General features: G+C 54.9%; 7 protein-coding genes across 7 annotated transcripts; 3 read left to right on the plus strand and 4 right to left on the minus strand.

Annotated features, from left to right (window-relative positions):
• Positions 1-339: 339 nt before the first annotated feature.
• W97_04247 (uncharacterized protein) lies at positions 340-3,818 on the plus strand (the record flags this gene model as incomplete). Its single annotated transcript, XM_007782139.1, has 7 exons — positions 340-479; positions 591-891; positions 945-1,130; positions 1,216-1,504; positions 1,555-1,877; positions 1,950-2,427; positions 2,488-3,818. 7 exons carry the CDS (start codon positions 340-342, stop codon positions 3,816-3,818), a joined length of 3,048 nt encoding a protein of 1,015 aa, XP_007780329.1.
• Positions 3,819-6,052: 2,234 nt separating this feature from the next.
• W97_04248 (uncharacterized protein) lies at positions 6,053-7,092 on the plus strand (the record flags this gene model as incomplete). Its single annotated transcript, XM_007782140.1, has 3 exons — positions 6,053-6,270; positions 6,330-6,719; positions 6,777-7,092. 3 exons carry the CDS (start codon positions 6,053-6,055, stop codon positions 7,090-7,092), a joined length of 924 nt encoding a protein of 307 aa, XP_007780330.1.
• A 316-nt stretch (positions 7,093-7,408) lies between these two features.
• Positions 7,409-8,549, minus strand: W97_04249 (uncharacterized protein; the record flags this gene model as incomplete). Its single annotated transcript, XM_007782141.1, has 2 exons — positions 7,409-8,387; positions 8,455-8,549. The coding sequence occupies 2 exons, from the start codon at positions 8,547-8,549 to the stop codon at positions 7,409-7,411; spliced, it is 1,074 nt and encodes a 357-aa protein (XP_007780331.1).
• A 693-nt stretch (positions 8,550-9,242) lies between these two features.
• W97_04250 (uncharacterized protein) lies at positions 9,243-10,167 on the minus strand (the record flags this gene model as incomplete). Its single annotated transcript, XM_007782142.1, has 2 exons — positions 9,243-9,916; positions 10,011-10,167. 2 exons carry the CDS (start codon positions 10,165-10,167, stop codon positions 9,243-9,245), a joined length of 831 nt encoding a protein of 276 aa, XP_007780332.1.
• Positions 10,168-11,609: 1,442 nt separating this feature from the next.
• Positions 11,610-14,414, minus strand: W97_04251 (uncharacterized protein; the record flags this gene model as incomplete). Its single annotated transcript, XM_007782143.1, has 1 exon — positions 11,610-14,414. One exon carries the CDS (start codon positions 14,412-14,414, stop codon positions 11,610-11,612), a length of 2,805 nt encoding a protein of 934 aa, XP_007780333.1.
• Positions 14,415-15,042: 628 nt separating this feature from the next.
• Positions 15,043-17,367, minus strand: W97_04252 (eukaryotic translation initiation factor 3 subunit B; the record flags this gene model as incomplete). Its single annotated transcript, XM_007782144.1, has 3 exons — positions 15,043-15,456; positions 15,516-17,058; positions 17,108-17,367. The coding sequence occupies 3 exons, from the start codon at positions 17,365-17,367 to the stop codon at positions 15,043-15,045; spliced, it is 2,217 nt and encodes a 738-aa protein (XP_007780334.1).
• Positions 17,368-17,797: 430 nt separating this feature from the next.
• Positions 17,798-18,349, plus strand: W97_04253 (uncharacterized protein; the record flags this gene model as incomplete). Its single annotated transcript, XM_007782145.1, has 1 exon — positions 17,798-18,349. The coding sequence occupies one exon, from the start codon at positions 17,798-17,800 to the stop codon at positions 18,347-18,349; it is 552 nt and encodes a 183-aa protein (XP_007780335.1).
• Between the last annotated feature and the right edge of the window lie 126 nt (positions 18,350-18,475).

An 18,475-nucleotide genomic window follows, 5' to 3' on the forward strand; every position in this document is an offset into this window, starting at 1 on the left:
TCGGGTGAATGGTCACATCCAATGCTGTGAGGTGTAGAGGCCGAGAGCGATCGATTCGCGTCAAAGTTCGCTTTGCTTGCTGAGTGTCCCGCCGGCTCGGGGGAAAGAGAGCCGGGAACCGACAGATCGGGACAGGGAAACGCGATGCTGGGACCGGGATGTGGAGGCGGGAGCAGCCGACCAGAATCTGGGGTAGTCGATACGTCTGAGGGGTGAAAAGATCTTATTAACCTCGTCGACCTTCTCCGCCGCCATGGATCCTTTCTGCAGCAGTACTCAAGCCTTAGCTGGCGGTGCATTGTTGTTACTTGGTCCATCCATACACCAGAAACTACCATTATGTGGACTTCTGGGCTACTGGCGCTTGCCGCCTTTGCAAAATGGCCCTCACTAGTCGATGCTGGTTCTACCGGGGCGCATGGACGCGACCTTGAGTTTCAGAACCCACCTGTGCAGTATCGAGCCAAATTCCGGTATTGGTACGCAGACCTAGAACCATGGGACTGAAGACGCTCCTCGTGCTCCTGAGCCTGGTGTTCGAGTCCACTGAGTGGAACGGGAAGTTCTACCTTATGCTGACCTTGACTCAGGCTGCCAGATGCCAGCGTACCACTCGACGTTGTTGCTAGTGACATTGCCAATATATCCTCAGTTGGCGCCGGCGGCCTCGAGTTCTTACCCTTCTACCTTTATGGTTTTCGAGACAACTCCGCAGTGCCCTTACCCGACTGGGCGACATATGGATTTGGCACTCCTGCTTTCAACGAGATCTTTAAAGGCGCCTTGCAGGCAGCGCAAGACAACAGAATTCTAATGGACTTTTCAGTAGGGGCAAACCAGGGTCAAGGAGTGCCCTCGATGCCAGAGACGCCAGGCCTTGCTGTCCACTTGGTAAAGCTCCGTCTTCGTGCAGAGTCACGAATTTCCGCTCACTAACGGGGTAGTTGGCCGGCAATGCATCAATTGCTTCCGGTGACACTTTCAACGGTCCGGTACCGCCACCGGAGCCGCTCAGTCCTTTGCTCCTTTCAGGCCTAGGATTTATACATACACTGGAGCAGTTCGGGACGCCTAACCTCACCGCTGTCATTGCGGTAGAGTTTGTTTCATGTGAGAAGGATATTTTGATAGTGGTGAAATTGGCTGATCTAGGTAGCATACATCACCAATGTGACCTTTCCCTTCTTGGGCGACGTTCCAAGGTCCATGGTGCAGCTTAACGGTGATTCCGCCGTTGACCTCACGGATTCCGTCACGGACGGCTCCTTGTATTGGACTGCTCCGTCAGGAAATACCACTTGGAGAATCTTTACCTTTTGGGAGAAATACACCAATCAAAGATCAGTTGATGGCGGAGAGAATGCTACCGATTTCATCGGGAACGGATCTTGGACCGTGGATCATTTCAGTAGGACGGGCGGCAGCCGCACCACAGATTTCCTAGATCAGTACGTTCTCTTTGACGCAGATATTCAGAGTTTACTACGCTCGGTAGGACAGTATGGTATGTCATTTTTCCATTGCCTTGAGCCTGACCTTGCTAAATCGATGCAGCTTGGGAAGATAGCATAGAAATGTTAGCAACCCTTTACTGGACGCCGGGTTTCCTGCAGCGGTTTGAAGAAGCTCGAGGTTACAGCCTGACCAAATACCTCCCATTACTCTATGTCCCGGCCAACAGCTGGGGACCAGGCATACCGGTGTATCCAGAACAATATTCATACGGCAACCTCACTGTCGATGAGACATATAACATTGACTATCGAACCACTCTCAACGAAGGATATCAGGAGTATCTCAGGCAATTCAGCGAATGGTCTCACTCGAAAGGTGTCGAGTACTCACACCAACCCGCTTACAATCTCCCACTCCAGATGGTGAGCGTTGCCCCCTGGGAATATGTAGTCCTATTGGAGTACCGTGGCTGATTGTTGTCTGACTTTTGATAGCTTAGCGACATTCCTCTCGTTGATGCTCCGGAAGGTGAATCGTTAGGATTTCAAGAACTCCTTGACGCGTATCGTCAATTTAGCGGACCAGCACATCTTACTGGCAGGAACGTTATTTCATCGGAGGTCGGCGCAGTCATGATCCCTCCATACTCGCTATCCATTCCCGATCTCTTATTTCGCATAAAGAGGTCATTCGCTGGAGGCTTCACCATGATGGTAATCCATGGTTCGACCTACTCTGGACCCTATGCTGGGACGACATGGCCCGGTTACACAACGTTCTTTTACGCGTTCACTGATATGTGGAACAGTATACAGCCTGCCTGGCAGCACCTGAAAGATTCCATGGACTACATCGGCAGAAATCAGTTTGTCCTTCAGAAAGGAGTCCCTAGGGTTGACCTTGCTCTCTACCTTTATACCGCACCTTGGACCGTCACGAATCGTTATCCATCGACAAATCTACAAGACCTTGGTATGTCGCTCGGTTTTCCTCGTCTCCCCCGAGTTATCTGAGCGCTAACGGAAAGGCCAGGGTACACGTATGACTACCTTGGACCAGATAATCTGCAAGCGCAGGAAGCGATCGTGAACGGAAGCACTCTCGCCCCCGATGGGCCAGCCTACAAAGCCCTAGTGTTCGCTTCGAATCAGACCGTCATCTCCGCGACGGCCGCTGAAAGCGTTCGCAAGCTCGCAGGCGATGGGCTACCAGTCTTCTTCGTGGGATCAGCGCCAGACCAGATCCTGTCTGCTGCTAGCGAGGACCAAGCAGAGGTGCTCGCCATCATCAGAGAGATCCTCTCACGTAGTAACGTCCATCGGGTGGCAAGTATAGAAGATGTTCCAAGTGCATTAGCGGGCGCAGGAATCCTTCCACGGACATCGTTGCGATGCTCAAGCGGACCAGTATACACTGCTTGGAGGTCAGACCTTGCCAATGGATCGGAATACGTTTTTGTCTACAATGATCAAGACGTTGCGGCTTCTTGTGAAGCCAGCTTCACAACGCAAGCGGGAGCTGTACCATTCATTTATGACGCCTGGGCCGGAACACGCCAACCGGCGTTGCAGTATACTCGAAGTGGTTCGTCAATCACTATGCCTCTGCGACTGCAAGCAAATCAGACAATGATCGTTGGTTTTGAGAGTTCGCGGAAAGGCCGTTCATCTGCGCCAAAATGTGCTATATCCAGCTTCAGCGGCGCTGTGGCTTCTCTCGGCTCCTCGCAAGGCGGGCAGATCTACGCAAACATCATTGGTCCCGCAGAGATCATATCCGTGTCGGGCAAGCGCTGGTCCTTCGATGCCTCACCACCCTCACCTACCGATCTAAGCACTTGGGATCTCAGCATCGAAGACTGGCATGCGCCGCCAGACCCTTACGAGGTTGAAACTGCAATCACGATGCACTATTTCAGAAATCAGACCCTTGTGCCCTGGTTCAGCCTGGGGCCCGGTTTCGACGCGGTGAGCGGCGTAGGAAGGTACAATACGACGTTCGCAGTGCCCGCAACAGCCACGGGGATACGTCTCGGCGCCATATTGTCTCTCGGACCCGTCGTGAATACCATGCGCGTATCCATCAACAGCCAGCAACTCCCTCCTATTGATCCGAGCAACCCCGTTGTAGACGTATCCAGCTTCCTTCGGTCCGACTCGACGAACTCTATCATGGTTGAGGTTACAACGACGCTATTCAATCGTATCAAAGCCACCGCAAACTCCACTATGGTCGTTGGTGTATCTGCATCCAGTGTTCAGCCAGGATACGCATCGTCGCCGCCACAAGAGTACGGGTTGTTAGGTCCTGTGTCGATCCAGTGGACGATACAGGAGGATTTGATAGGGGATGACTCATGCTAGTGGGGAAAGAACCCGCGGCTTGCGTAAGGCTTTGGCTGCTTGTAGCGCTTCCTGCGCCTACTGAAGGATACGGCTAAGGTAGGGGAAGACAACAATTAGCACGCAGCTGGCCGCACGGATGACGCCGCTTCGACAAACTTGGTAAAGCCATGTACATAGAAAATGCCAGTGAAGATGAGATGTTGTCAGTCGTTCAACCGAGTGACTTGCTCAACCGCTCCGAATATTGACAAGAAACCCCGCCGCTTTCTTGCTCTAACCGAGCAATATGCCCTCTTTGCATCGGGCCTTTCCAGTTTCACACATCAAATGATCCAAAGACTCTGCAAATGATTCTGTTCAGGTGCTAGAGTCCCCAAGTCTTCAAACAAAAGACTCCGCACCACTTTTAGACCTAAAATTCCAACGAATACTCCAGGCGTCATGCACGGTCACGGAATCACTTTGAATGGCCTCGTGTGGTTCATGCGGAAAAGGGACCCCGTAAACCCTCTACTTTTCCATTAGTGTGATTACTTCGCCGTCGGCGACAAGCTTTGAACATGCCCGCATATATCGCTTATCTACCACCCTCCATGACTGAGCTGAAGACTAGTGAGGAAGTTAGTGCAAGGCTTAGACGTTCGGATACAGGTGCAGAGGAATGCTACGCTTGGCATGCCGTCCCAACTAGAGAGCTAGAAAGTTCTCCGCCACTTGGAGTGAATGACTTGCAACAACAAACAGTTCGATTCAAAGCCCAAAGCAAGAACTTGACTCACCTTAGTAGAGGAGCTCAACCCCGCCGGCTCGAAGATCCATGACTTTGCCAATTCCAGAGGTGAATCGGCTAGCTCAGCAGGTACTACGGAGTACACACAGGGTGTCCATTAGACGGTCCGGTTAGCGCAAGACCGACCGACTGCGTCGCTAGTCCTAGTCTGTCGATCTAAGTCGCTAAGCTTAGTCTGTCGGTCCGAAGCCGCTCGACGGGCTCGTCCGACTAGCCGACTAGTCTTGGTATAACTTAGTGTAGAGCTAGGATGAGTATAGGGCTAGCTTTAGTCACGTGGCGATAAGATAAGCCTAAGCTAGCCGTAGCTAGTACATCTTACCTACTTTTAGCTTAGATTTACCTCTTAGTGATCTACTTCGTCTAGTCTAGTCGGTCGGTCCGCTTAGCCTTATTTAGCTAGTCTGTAGGTCCGCTAGCCTATCTTAGCTAGTCCGTCGGTCCGGAGGCCTTGGACGAGGACCGACCGTCTAATGGACACCCTGACTACACAAAAGTGTGATCTGGAGATGGGATACCGGTCGATGATTGTCATCTCGCCGGAAGTGTGAACCTCAATGCGGCCTCGGACTCTGTACGGCGGGCCTGGAAATCGTCCACAGCCTTCTGGAACCGGCATCGTTTGTTGAAATCCGTCACACGTACCAGTACAACGTCTCCGTTGATTTCATTGCGTTCTATTACCGCTCGCTCGGAGGCCACTCTAGGCTCCCTTGGAAAGCAATACGAGAAGCCGGTGAAATCGGTAGCTGAGAGCTTGATGTGCTTCTATCAACCTTGGGAGGGCTGCCGCTATCCTTGTTGCCATCTGGTATGAAACTGGCCGCCGCCTTTCGGTTGGCACGTGATATTCAATAGAAGCGATCAACGTGACAAGGCAGCTGTAGCGTAACCCAAGATGGCCCAAAGTGCTCTTCTTCAGCTGCAAAGGAAGCAATGGTATGGGTATTCGTGGAGCGCTTGCGATCACGACAGTAGATGGACTGAGAGAATGTAGCCTCATGGCACGGCTGCCATGTCCTGGCGTGCTGCCACTTTTGCTAACCTACCATAGCCGATCATTAGATGTTCTAACAGACGGACAGACAAAGCAAGCGTCGTTTGAAACAATCGTGAATCGCGTAGGTGCCGCTGGAAGACGGCCTCGACTGAGGGAACGGCCTACTGTAGAGGGCAATCCACCACTTGACATTGTGGCCATACCAATGCACGTCCGCTGGTATCAAGAATTATTCTAAGTCGCGTGGTGCAGTCCCGTAGCAGAGTCGTGGCCCTTTCACGAAGCCTCAGAGGATGGTCATTGTTCTTCTGAACTGAAGAATGAATGCCTTGGCGCTCGGGATAGCCGGAAACGGAAGTCGCGAAGTCCGCAGAGCCGACGCGCTTTCGTCGCTCGACCACTTCCTCTACTAATTTTACCGGAAAACACACGCCTGCAATCGTAAACGCGCTTGGAAGCAGAATGCCTAAATACGCAGAGGATCCAGCATGGAGCGATGTCGAGCCCCTACCGCAGAACGATGGCGGACCCAATCCGCTGGCTGCAATAGCCTACACCGAAGAATACAGCGAAGCGATGTCCTACCTACGAGCGGTCATGGCGAGCAATGACATGAGCGAGAGGGTGTTGGATCTTACAGAGGATATCATCAACATGAATCCTGCGCACTATACCGTCTGGTAAGCTGGACTCTCCAACCGAACCATCGAGTACGCAGCCTAACAAAGAACCACGGCAGGCTGTACAGAGCCAAGGTCCTCTTCAATCTGAACTACGACCTCCGCAAAGAGATAGACTGGCTCAACGACACGGCCCTCAAGCATCAGAAGAACTACCAGATCTGGCAACACCGGCAAACCATCATCAACCGGCTAGGCTCGGCAGATGGAGAGACAGCATTCATCGCGAAGATGTTTTCCAAGGACCCGAAGAACTACCACGTCTGGAGCTATCGGCAGTGGCTTGTGCGGAGGTTCGAGCTGTGGGACGAAGGCGAGATAGAAGCTGTGGAAGGCATGATTAAAGAAGACGTGAGGAACAACTCGGCATGGAATCATCGGTGGTTCCTCGTTTTCGGGCGGGATTCGAGCGCGCACAAAGAGCAGGATGTGATTGAACGTGAGCTTGAGTACGATGTTCTCCGGCCTCCTGCCTGCTCACTCACCCGTACTGACAATGGTCTTAGATATGCCAAGAAAGCCATTGTTCTCGCGCCGCAAAACCAAAGCCCATGGAACTACCTCCGTGGCGTCTTGCGCTACGCTGAGCTGCCAGTTTCTCACGTGAGGGATTTCGCCTTGGGATTTGCACCTGCGGACTCGCCCGATGATGTCCGCTCAAGTTATGCCCTGGATCTCCTGGCCGACGTCTACGAGGAACAACATCAGAAAGAAGAGGCCATCAAGGCACTGGACTTGCTCGCCACAAAGTACGATCCAATACGGGCAAGATATTGGGAGTACAAGAAGAACTTGCTAGAACAGCCTACGGCCGCCGCATAATAGGGAAAGCTTGAGGCGTAAGATGTTTGGAAGTCGGTACGCCATTACGCTATCACATAAGATACCCGCATTGTTGGAGTTTTGGAGGGTTACCCATTACACGAGGTGTAGGATTTTGTTCGGAGTTATATCTCCCCTTGCTTTTCAGGAAGTAATGCCTGTATTGACTTTTCTGTAACCATTAAACTCCGTTTAAAACATGCTCATACGGCACTGCAGAAACGTTGCATATACCAGATCCGAGTCTTCGCTAATCCTCAGGTCAAGTGTATCAAGCGCCTAATCCACAACTATGTCGGAGTGCAAACCTATGTCCCTAGGCGGAGATACCATTCGGCGCACTCTGCGCACTTGGTACGCTGTCGTTTTGCGGTAGTTCGCTTTCCACGGCGCCGAATTCCTTCCTCCAAGTCGATAGCATTTCCACTGTGACGTTGCTGCCTCCGCAAAGGACAACCACGACTTTGCTTTCCTTGTTCAGCGCTTGGCCAAGGACCTTCTGTAGCCGGCCTTCATAGCACAGCGCCACGTTGACGCCGCAAGCCATCTCAACCATCAATCCCTCATCATCTGCCAAACGCCAGCATCCCATGGCCGCCTCTTTGTCCTCCAATACGACGCTCTTGACGTTGTTCCGTTTTCCGTACTCGAAGGCCTTTTCCGCCACTCTTGTTGCGCCTAGACTCGTTGCAAGCGAAGATATACCGGGCAACGTGACAAGTTCCCCGGCCTTCAAAGAAGCATGGAGGCTCTCCGCGCCCTTCGTCTCCATCGCCAGGACCGGCATATCCGACCAACCCATCTCGTCGAGACCTTGCATGAGTCCGGAGAACAGGCCACCACCGCCGACGCTGCAGATCAGTGCATCAGGCTTCTCGCCATCCAACTGATAGCCTATCTCGGACACCAGGGTAGCATTGCCATTCCAGATTTCCGGATGGTCGAATGGGGGGATGTACACGCCCCCCTCGTCTTCCATCATTACAACCTCGCGGAGGTAGGCATCTGCTTCTTTCCAGCTGGCGCCGTGCTGGATGACGTCATGGGCGCCGGCAGCTTTGAGCCTCGCAATCATTAGCGGCTTGGTCGAGAGCGGGACAACAACTGTGGCCGGATGCTGCAGCGTGCGCGCAGCGTGCACACATGCGAGGCCTGCGTTTCCACCCGACGAAGAGTAGAAGTGGATCTTGGACGCGTTGGCGGCTTTGGAGAGGTGCGACAGCATGAGGTTGCCGATGCCGCGCGACTTGAAGGAGCCGCTGGGTTGGAGGTTCTCCAGCTTGAGGAAGATTCTACTTCTACGGTTTAGAGACCCTTTGGAGGGAGGAGCTGTGCGGGATAATTGATAGGGCGTTGGCTTACCACCCTGCGGCCTTTGACAGCGCGTATGATTCCACTAGAGGTGTTTCCCTCCAACACCTCTTTTGCTGAACCATTGACGTTCCTATGCTGCCCATTGTGAAGTTGTGATAGTTTGATGTCAGTTTGTGATGGCGATAAGTGAGCGGCGGCTGAACGCGGCTTTAAGTACTTAGAGGGTCCTTTTCTGCCACCGCTGCGCGCCCTTCGACTCGGCAAGACCGGGGTACTGGTTCTACACTTTTGCCGTAAAAGTCTCCGGCACCTGCGGCGTGACACATTATATGGTAATATCATTAGAGGGGTTGGAGAGCTGCATATACAGTTTGGAGCCACCGTGGTCCCGCTGCCTCTTTCAAGGAAGCTTTGTATTGCATCGTGACTTATGTTACGAGAGCGCAACCCCAAAGCGGTAGATGGTAAGCTATGAACTCCGGCTGGGCCCGGAACGCGCATGCCTTTTCAACCATTGATCCCTTCTGATACTCCACAACCACCGTCGACTCCGCATTCACCTCGTGATTCCATCATTGTTCGCGCATGGCGAGCGGTTCAGTCTGAGTCATGGGCGCAGCAGATGCTCAGCAACGTGTCTTTACCACTACGAGGACACTAGTGTGGATTTCCGTCTGCTCACAGTTCAAGACCTCGTTTGCGCCTTTAAATCAGCCGCACGCACAGTTGGGCCCTGGATGACAGGAACGAGGAGTTGTCAGGAATCTTGTTTTCTTCTGTGTATACATATTACCCGTGACTGGGATATTGTAGACAACCCTTCGATGACCGCACCTTTACGACAAATGCTTATTGAACCAATCCATGCCCTGCTTCTCCGCATCATCCATAGCCTTCTTATCCTTCTCACTGCTCCAATCACCCCTAAGCGCAAACCCATGAACCTGATCCTCATACAGCCTGACCTCATGCTCCACATCCGTCTTCTTCCCCATAAGGTCCTGAATCTGCCCGACCTCCTTCTCGCCCAGCAAGCTATCTTTCGTGCCCAGCCCCAAGCTCAAAGGCTTCTTCACCGGATCAAAGTCTCCCGGGATAGCGACGAGCGACGGATGGAACGCCACAGCCGCATCGACGCCCTTGCCTGGCTCATCGGAGCCGTGGGCCGCTAGTATCGCGTACCGTCCGCCCCAGCAGAATCCGATAACGCCGACCTTGTTCGTGCCCGGAATCATGCGCACGGTGTTGATGAAGCCGTCGATGAGCGGCTTGGAGACGGCTTCGCGGTGCTTGATGAGCCAGGGGCCGAGCGTCGCCATCATCTTGGCGCTCGAGGCGGCTTTCTCGGTCATGCTCATCGAGTCGCGCACCGGGAGCGGCGGCTCGACGGTTTGGAGGAACTCGATGGGGAGGGAGTCGGACTGGTGCAGGTCGGGTACGTAGCAGTAGAAGCCGTTGGCGGCGTATTGGTCGGCGAGGAGGCGGATGTTGGGAAATTCCCAGCCGAAGACTGGAGGAAGGTTAGTAGCGTAGAAGGTAATGAAGAAGGTGTTCCTGGGGCTGGTTGGGAGAGTTGAGAGTTTGGGGGAGGTGGGAGGGCATACTGTCGACGAGGAAGATGACGGTTTTGGCCTTGGAGCCGTCCTTGGGCTCCGCGATGTAGGTGTTCAGGCCGGCGATGTCGGTTTCAGTGCCCTGAGGCGTGCCGGACTTGACTTTGCCTGAGAGACAGCAAGAGCTCATTCCCACGCCTTCAGACATTGTGGAAGTTTTCTGCTGTTGCCTCGAGTGTGGTTGAGACGTGATGGACTTTGATGAAGCGACTGAGCTTTAAGCAGTTCCTGAACACTATGAGCGTAAGGGCAGATTCTATCAATCGGACAAGGGGATCTCGGGTGAGCTACGAGTATTTGAAAGAGTTGCACAAGTTGAGATGTGGGGGAGGGGTACTAGTAAATATTGACGTATGTAGGAAGCCGCTTCGAGCTCTTCCCTCAATTGGAACTCCTACCTTGCCTTACATATTTAAATTGATGGCGAAGAAGCTGTCCAACCCTTGATTTGCGGGTTGTCTGCCTCGAATTGGGAGCGTTGAAGCATTCGATTTCTTCACATGAAAGAGCTTGGTGGAGGCAAGCATCCGGCCAGCGGGCGGCCAACAGAGCTCACATCCGACGTCCCTCGGAGATGTGTGTCACGCATCCCGATCTATATCCACCACTCAAGTCTTTGGCATGTGAGATATCAGCCTTAAGATACTCAAGGCTGCTGGACCGAGTCGTGAGTGTCGCAAAAATCGCCTCGGTGAGCCCCGTTGAACGTAAACGGCGTGTGCGGCGGCCCTTTGATGCTCGTACTCCTACCCCATGGACATTCAAACCAGCAGCAGATAGGATACTGGAGCACTGAAGGAAGCTTCGCACGAGAGAAAAGCATGGTTGGGGGAGATGGGATTAAGCGCGCAACGAACATCTCGATCAGCATGGAGGCAGGTCCGCTTTCTCCATCTCTTCTAACACCCACCTCCGTTCCCTCAACTACACCTCTTCCCATTACGTCCATCCCATTCTCTTCCCACTCCAATCTGTCGCTGTGTCTTCCATTGTAGCGTCGTTGCTTGAAATTCCAATCTGACATGCACCCTCCTACCAAGACGCACGCTGTTACCGGTGCTTCGTCTGCTGCCAGTTTCTCTATCTCAGTCTTCATGCTGTCTTTCGAAAGGAGCAGAACAGGAACAGTTCTAACCCTTCGATTGCGGCGAGTCATTGATTCCGTGGGGACCGTGGTGTTGCTGCAAGATCAGTCTCTTCCTTACAATTTGTTTCTGTTCACCACATAGCAAAGTAAAGGGCACCAGCAATATGTCTGAGTGTCGAAGCTAGCCAGCTAGCTATTTGAACGACAAGCAATAACCTGACTGCCAAACCTAAGGCAACGAAAGCGCCTACTAGATACTCTGATCAGCGCTGCATACCCGATTCCATGCATCTTTCCGACATCCATTCTGTCACTAAGGAATCCTTGAATTCCGCATTTTGAAACGCGGCATCCAGCCAGCCGCTTACGCCAAACACCCTTCTCCGCTACGTCCAGCATTACCGGAAACAGCTTTGAGAGATGGAAAAATTGCCTTGGGGAATCATCGCCATCCAAACCATCATCAAGATCAACCCTCTGCATTCTCATCTCCCACAGCCCCCTCACCGCCTCCTCGGCGCAACCCCACCCTCCTCCCCCTCCGTGTTCTCACTCTCCCCGCCCTCCCCCTCCGCATAATCTCCCTCATCCTCCTCCTCAACCGGGGCTGGAGTCCTCCTCTCCTTCTTCCTCCCCGGCCTCCTCCGACGGTTAAAGCTGATATTACTCGCCGAATCATCCGGCGCGAGCTCGCTCCCCTCCCCAATCCCATCATCCGTCTCGCTCTCCCAGCCGCCTCCCCAGCCACCAAACCCGCTCGCCGGCGTGCCCATCCTGACGCCGACATACTCCTCCGCGCCGCCCATGCTCCCGCGACGCGCCTGTGCGGCGGCCGCGAGCCCGCCGGACCGGTCCCGCAGAGCTTTGCGAACGGCTTCGGCTTTGGTGTGCAGGACTTCGAAGGCGTCTTCGAGCGCTTCCATCCCGAGATAGATCTCGCGCTCCACCTCCGCCAGGACCGCGATCTCCGTCTCCTCGTCCAGCTGGACCGGGGCGCCGAAGCCCGGGGTCGGGCCACGGGAGGGCGGAAACGGCGTCGTGCTGTTCCGGTGCTGGTGCAGGAACGGGCTGAACGGCGTCGGGCCGCGGCTCTGTGGGCCGTTCATGCTGAAAGGCGTCGTGGTGCGGGAGGCGGGCGTGGGGCCTCTAGAGGGCCCGCGTGAGAAAGGGGTAGTGGTTGTGAAGCCCTGCGGCAGAACGCCAGAGGGCTCGGCGCCGGACCAGAGGAAGCCGTCGAAGCGGCCGGAGACGAGGATCTCCCATTCGCTGGCGCTGACGGCGGCGAGGGTCGCGAGGACGGCGTGGAGCTCGGGGTTCTTGAGGAGGAAGATGGTGCACTCGGGGTCGCGGGGGCGGGCGCCGAGGTGGTAGAGGCGCTGCAGGGCGATGGCTGTGCGGGCGAGGAGGTCGGAGTTGGGTTGGGTGGGTTGCGGGGTCGGGGCGCGGGAGCCGGGGAGGATGGACAAGCCTTTCATCAAGGCGGTGAAAAGCTGGCGCTGGCGTGGTTCGAGGTGCGTGAGGATTGCAAAGGTGAGCGTCTCATCGTCGACTTCCTGCGGAGGTGTTGCGGCTTCTTCGGGTTGAGCGGCGAGCCAACTCTGCACGGCTTGCTTGGTCTTCTTGCTCTGGCGGAGATAGTGCTCACGGTACTCCTCTGGAACGTCCACGTCAAGCTTCTGCATTGGCGCCTCGCGTCCAGTTCCGGATATGCCCAGGCCAGCCTCCTGCATAGTCAAGGAGAAGGGTGGCCATGGAGGGAGCTCGCGACGGCCGGAAACATATTCCAGCACCTCGCCCCAGCTCACACCAGTCTCTTCACCTTGAATGTCTTGATACTGAGGGTTCGACCGACACATGATGCAGTCACATTTCTCGGACGAGATATTCCGAGCAAAGACATGTTCGAGGCGGTCGAGCAATCGCCGTGCTACCGATCGATAGCCTGTGGCAACTGCCAGCGAGCCGTTCTTCGATATCACACGCGAGTAGTCATCAAGCAGAGTGTTGAACTGAGAGAAGATGCCATGCGCGTGTTGGATCTGAGGACCTTGCATACGCGGAGAAGCGTAGGTTTGATACGTAAGAACCGGAGAATTCTGGCCGACAACTGCGAGCAGGTTTTTTGGAACGAGATGTGGAAGGCCTCCGTTCTGCAGCAAATAGTCGACTCGAGGTACATCAGCTGTGGAGACCTGAGGAGGGGGTGGCGGCGGGGGAGGAGGGGGAGGAGGTGCATCTGTCCTTGTTGACTGCACAGATTGGGGTCTAAATTCATCGTTTGACACAAAGACCTCCACCATTGGCGTTTCCTTGCGGTCCGTTACATGATGCGGGAAGTTAGGTTCTTGAGGGGTTGGTGTGCGCGGTGACGAGTCTACTGCAGACAGCGGAGAGCACTCGCGGTTTAAGGGGTACGAAGGACGCTGTCGTGTCGCTTTCCTCTCCGGAGCGACGGAGGTAGCATCGGAATCAGTGGTGGATTGGGTCCGCTGAGATGTGCCTGAAACAGATCGACCTGGCGGGCGGCCGTTGGGACTTAGAGTTCTGCTGTCGACTACTATGACCTTTGGCTGCGAGTCTGATAGTACTGTGCTGGGTTGTGTAGATTCTGTTTCAACCGAGATAAAGGATCCTTCGTCGGTGACTGTGGTCTGGCGCAAACTTGACCGGGACGTTGACTGCTTCGGTGTGGAGGTCCGCAATCCGTCACTGGGGCTTCTCTGAGTTGCATCGCTCTCTCCCGTGGCAGTCGCTGCCGCTCGTCGCGTGCTCCTGACGCTGCTGGACCTCCCAAAATCCGGGTCCGCAGCAGTCAGAGGCGGGCTCGGTGGAGCAGCTCCACGAGGCGCAGTGTAACTATCGACCTTCTCGCCACTATGCTGGCCCTGCTTGTCGTGACCGAGATCTGTCGGATCTGGTGTATACAGCGAAATGCCCGGCATGACCGGCTCCTCCCTGCTCCCTACAGCTTCCTTGCTGTGTGCCTTCGAGAAGGTCGGATACGGGAGGCTCGTCTTCGAAGCGCCTGGCGAAGCAGTGGAGGCACGGCGCTCCATCTCCGGAACGATGGCCACAGACATTTTGCGGCTCGAGGAGGAGTGTGATTGCGACGACGAAGACTGCGGCGCCCGCGGTCGTTCCCGGGTGCTTGTGTCACGATCCCTCTCTTTGGACGACGAGCGGTGCTTGCGTGTAGAGCGGCGGCGCTCTTTATCTTTGGACTCAGGTCTGTCTCGGTCGCGGTCGCGGTCGCGGTCACGGTCGGAGTCTTTCTTGCGGCGTCTACGTTCAGTAGAGCTGCCCAACATGTTGTGAGGTGGGTATGCCGGACTGCATCCACGGCAGGTCCAGAGGTGTGGTGGAGGGAGGAGGGCGGCTACAGGAAGCAAAGCGCACGAATCAGCAGCTGCCGACGCTGTCCATGGCTGCGGGTATCCTGGGCGAGTTCGAATCCTGCGATGGGTCCACGGGACGGTTCAAAGGTGTGGAGGGGGGATGCTGCCTTCTGCTGTGAGCTGTTCTTCTTGAATGTCGGCCTGTCGCCCTGTCTCGGGAGAGCCAACAGACATGGTGGCTGGTCACCGACTGGTTCACCACCAAGCGAATCAACGTTCATGCCTGAGAACCTCTCCATCATCACCATCGCATGTCTAGAACAGCGGCTATAGACGAGCCATCCTAGGAAACAGTGCATGGTAGCGCTTGTGGCGTAGTCTGAGAGTTGCTGCGAATGGTTGTCTGGATCGGCAGTAGGCCATTACCGACTAACTTGCTTCACTGGCAGAGACATGATTCATGCAAAAAGAGACATCTTGATTCGCAATAGAGTAGTTTGTAGCCATGTTTGGACCGTTCCATGCCAAATCAAGTCCAGCACGAGCTGCACCGATGCATGGCTAGCTATCCTCAGTCGGACATCAAACACTAAGCCGGCATCTATGCAACAACCTCCTCAGTCTCCTCGACAATCTCCTCGACTATCTCCTCCACCTCCTCAGCCTCCTTCTCATCATCCAGCGCCTCGCCTTCGCCCTTCTCCGGCAGCGGTACCGCATCCTCGGCGCCCTCTTCCCGCAGCAACTCGATAACATGCGCGCGCCATGCACGCCATTCCTCGAGCAGCCGGCGGCGAGCCTCGACCACCTGCCTGTTGCCCGCATCTCGCTTGATCTGGTCCTGCTCTTCGAAGACCTTGGAGTACTCGCGCAGGTTCTTCCGGATCTTCTTCTGCTCCTCCTTCGACAGGAGGGTTGGTGGGCGCGGCCGCCATAGCCACTGCTTGAAGCGCTCAATGTGCTCTTCGCGAAGGAGGGTGCCCTTGAAGTCGTACAGGTGGTAGCCGTTTTCCATCTGCGTTTCAAAGTCAGTAGCATGAACGTGAATGGAAATTGGACCATACGACGACTAACCTGATGTCTGAAGAAACTGGCAACGGTTGCTACGTAGCGACCTGTAGGATCCCACTCAATGTCCGTGACACCATAGTGTTCCGCAGTAGCCATGAGCATCAGATTCGCTGTGAGGTCCTTGTCCTTCTCATCCTTCTCACCCTCAAAGTCCAGGTCCCAGAAGTCCAAATCATAGCTCTGCTGCGACTGTAGCGTGGCAACGACTACGAACCGGCCCTTAGGCGACCAGTAGATGGCATTGCTGTTCTTCTTGTCGATAGTGCGGATGTGCTTGAAGTTACCTACGACGTTGCCCTTTGCCTTCTCAGGGCAGAAGAAGGAGACTGCGGTCTTGGGTGGCACAGGGGCTCCTGCGGGGATCTCGCCGGCGGTGATAAGAACGAAGCGGTCTCCCTTGGGCTCCCATGCAAAATTGATGACGGTGTCTTTAAGCGAGTCGACAACTTCTACCGGCACGCCCTTTTCCCGAACACGGAAGATTTCTAGGTTGGTGGCGAGGGACTTTTTCGACTTCGAATGCCGATCAACTTTGACGCACACATAAGCAGCGTCTGATTGCCAGTGGAGCTTTGCATCTGAGACGTTAAACAGGTTCCGCGTCCGGACAATTTCCTTCGAGGGTATGCTCATCAGGCCGACCTTGGCCGGGTTGCTCCCAAGTTCAGGCGTCCAGTAGCAGAAAAGCTGTTCGTAGGCCTTGATGTCAGCTCTGTGGGGTGTTGCCGGTGCCCATTCAAAGTCCATGACCCCCTCAATCTTGATGGAAGTCTTGTCCAGCAGGTTCATCCTTGGCAGCTCATAGACGGAGATGGATTGGCCCTGCGTCATCCGCGCGACGTACTTGTCGTCTGCCGACCACTTGAACGTTGGCCACTGCATCTTCTTCTTTACCGGGTTGCCCTGCTCATCGACACTTGCGTTTGGTACGTCAAGGGTAACGAATGAGCGAAGCGGCTTTCCTGTTGCTAAGTCCCAGATGATGTAGTTCTTTCCGTCTTCTTCCAGCGACAGTCCAGGGGCAGGATGGTTTTCGTCGATTTGGATCGGCCGGTGGGACCAGGTGGTGATGTACTTCTCGTTCGGCGAAAAGTCCACCAGGTTCACTCCTGGATGCCCGAACCTCTTTTGCCTGCTCCATGACTTGCCTCCCCATAGCTGAACACCTTGCGCGTGTAGTGATGTCAGGTATGTTCCCGCCGGCGACCACTGTACGAAAAAGTCTGTCCAGTGATCTCGATCCACCACCGGCTCAGGCGCATCTTCCTTCTCGTTCCAAAACACGCCCACCTTTTCGCCCCGGTACATGACAATCTGGTCACGCGCATCATAATCACCGAGCCATGACCGTAGGTGCTCCTTCTCGTGAAAGTCTTCGATATGTGGCGGTTGATACTCCTCGTCGATCCTGCCTTCGCGGCCATAGCGGTCAATGTCCGTGAGCTTGTTGACGGCGATGGTGTGCCTCTTGTCCAGGGGCGTTCCATGAAGGGCTTTCACAGCGGCGGCGGCTTGTTCTGCGGATCCGAACTCGACGAAGGCGAAGCTGTTGCACGGTAAGCAGTGCGCGTGCTCCGCGGATTTCCTCAACATACCCCTCTGTCATAGCCTGGTCGTTCAGCGGCATGAACACCCCACTCTCGCTGGCTTTTCCCACAGTGTTGAGCTTGCGCAATAGGAACTTGACGAGCTTTTGCCGGCTGTCTTCAGGCACGACGGGGAGGCCATCAATCACCACGAAGGCATCGAGACCCTCTTCCATCCGGACCTCATACTGCTCGTGCAGATCCGAGAAGTCGATTTCCTCGTCATCATAGTCTTCGTCGACCGGCAGGTTATCGTAGCTGGGTGCCATGCTGGGTGTTGTATGCAGACGTTGCCGTTGCGCGGCGGAAATGCTAATGTCAAATTCGTGTGCCGCTATCGCGCGTCACGTGCTGATAGGCTGTGGGTTGAAGATACGACTGAGGTGAATTTTAGAATTTCTCTCTACCACTTTAAGAAGTCAAGTCCGTTTCCATTAGTGTCGTTCTTCTCTAGTCTTGACTCTACTTTTCATCTTCTCTGCAGAAGTGCCGCGCCAACCGTTCGAGTCATCTCATAGTCCTCGTCCCGCGACTCGACATTCGCTCAAACCGTCCGCTCTCTCAGTGGCTCCTCATGAGTCTTCCTAAATCTGCTGGATTATGCCAATCCTAGACTGTTCAGCTACCACGCCAAGCTAGGAGGCCGACAGCCCATCCCGGTAGTACTGTGGTAGCATCCAGTGCGCCCGCAAACGCACAATGAGCCCACCCAACCACTACCGCACCCTCGGCCTCCCCAGCACCACCAACGGCCAGCATCTCACAGTTCAAGATGTTAAGCTCGCCTACCGCCGCGCCCTCCTAATGCACCATCCCGACAAAGCCACCGGCCTACCTACTCCAGCTCCCTCGCCTCGCCAGTCGCCTGCCGCGCAGTCAACCCTGAGACCAACCGTAGACCAGATTACACTAGCATTCAAAGTCCTCTCCGATCCTACTCTCCGCCGCGAACATGACCGCGAACTTTCGTTGTCTCCAAAGAGTGCATCCCAGACGGGCGGGGAAGGGCTTGACGGGGCGGCTGTAGGGCTGGAGACTGTGGACTTGGACGATCTGGAATACGACGACAACGAGCAAATCTGGTATCGGTCTTGTCGCTGCGGACAGGCGCGTGGATTCACAGTCACTGAGACGGAGCTGGAGAAAGAGGAGAAGACTGGCTTGGTGGTGGTGGGATGTAGGGGATGCAGTCTGTCGCTGATGGTGGGGTTTGGGGTAGTCGAGATGGATGAGCAGAAAGAAGAGGGTTGAGCAGAAAGCGACTAGTTTCGAAATATAGCCACATCCGTTCACTGGAGGGGCGAAGAGTTTTGGCCACCAGCAGCTTCTCCCGTTCGCTGTTGTCCGAAGCGATTGCAGTCTCTGGAATATTGGAAA

Source organism: Coniosporium apollinis, assembly GCF_000281105.1.
Source record: "Coniosporium apollinis CBS 100218 chromosome Unknown supercont1.18, whole genome shotgun sequence".
NCBI classification, from domain to species: domain Eukaryota; kingdom Fungi; phylum Ascomycota; class Dothideomycetes; genus Coniosporium; species Coniosporium apollinis.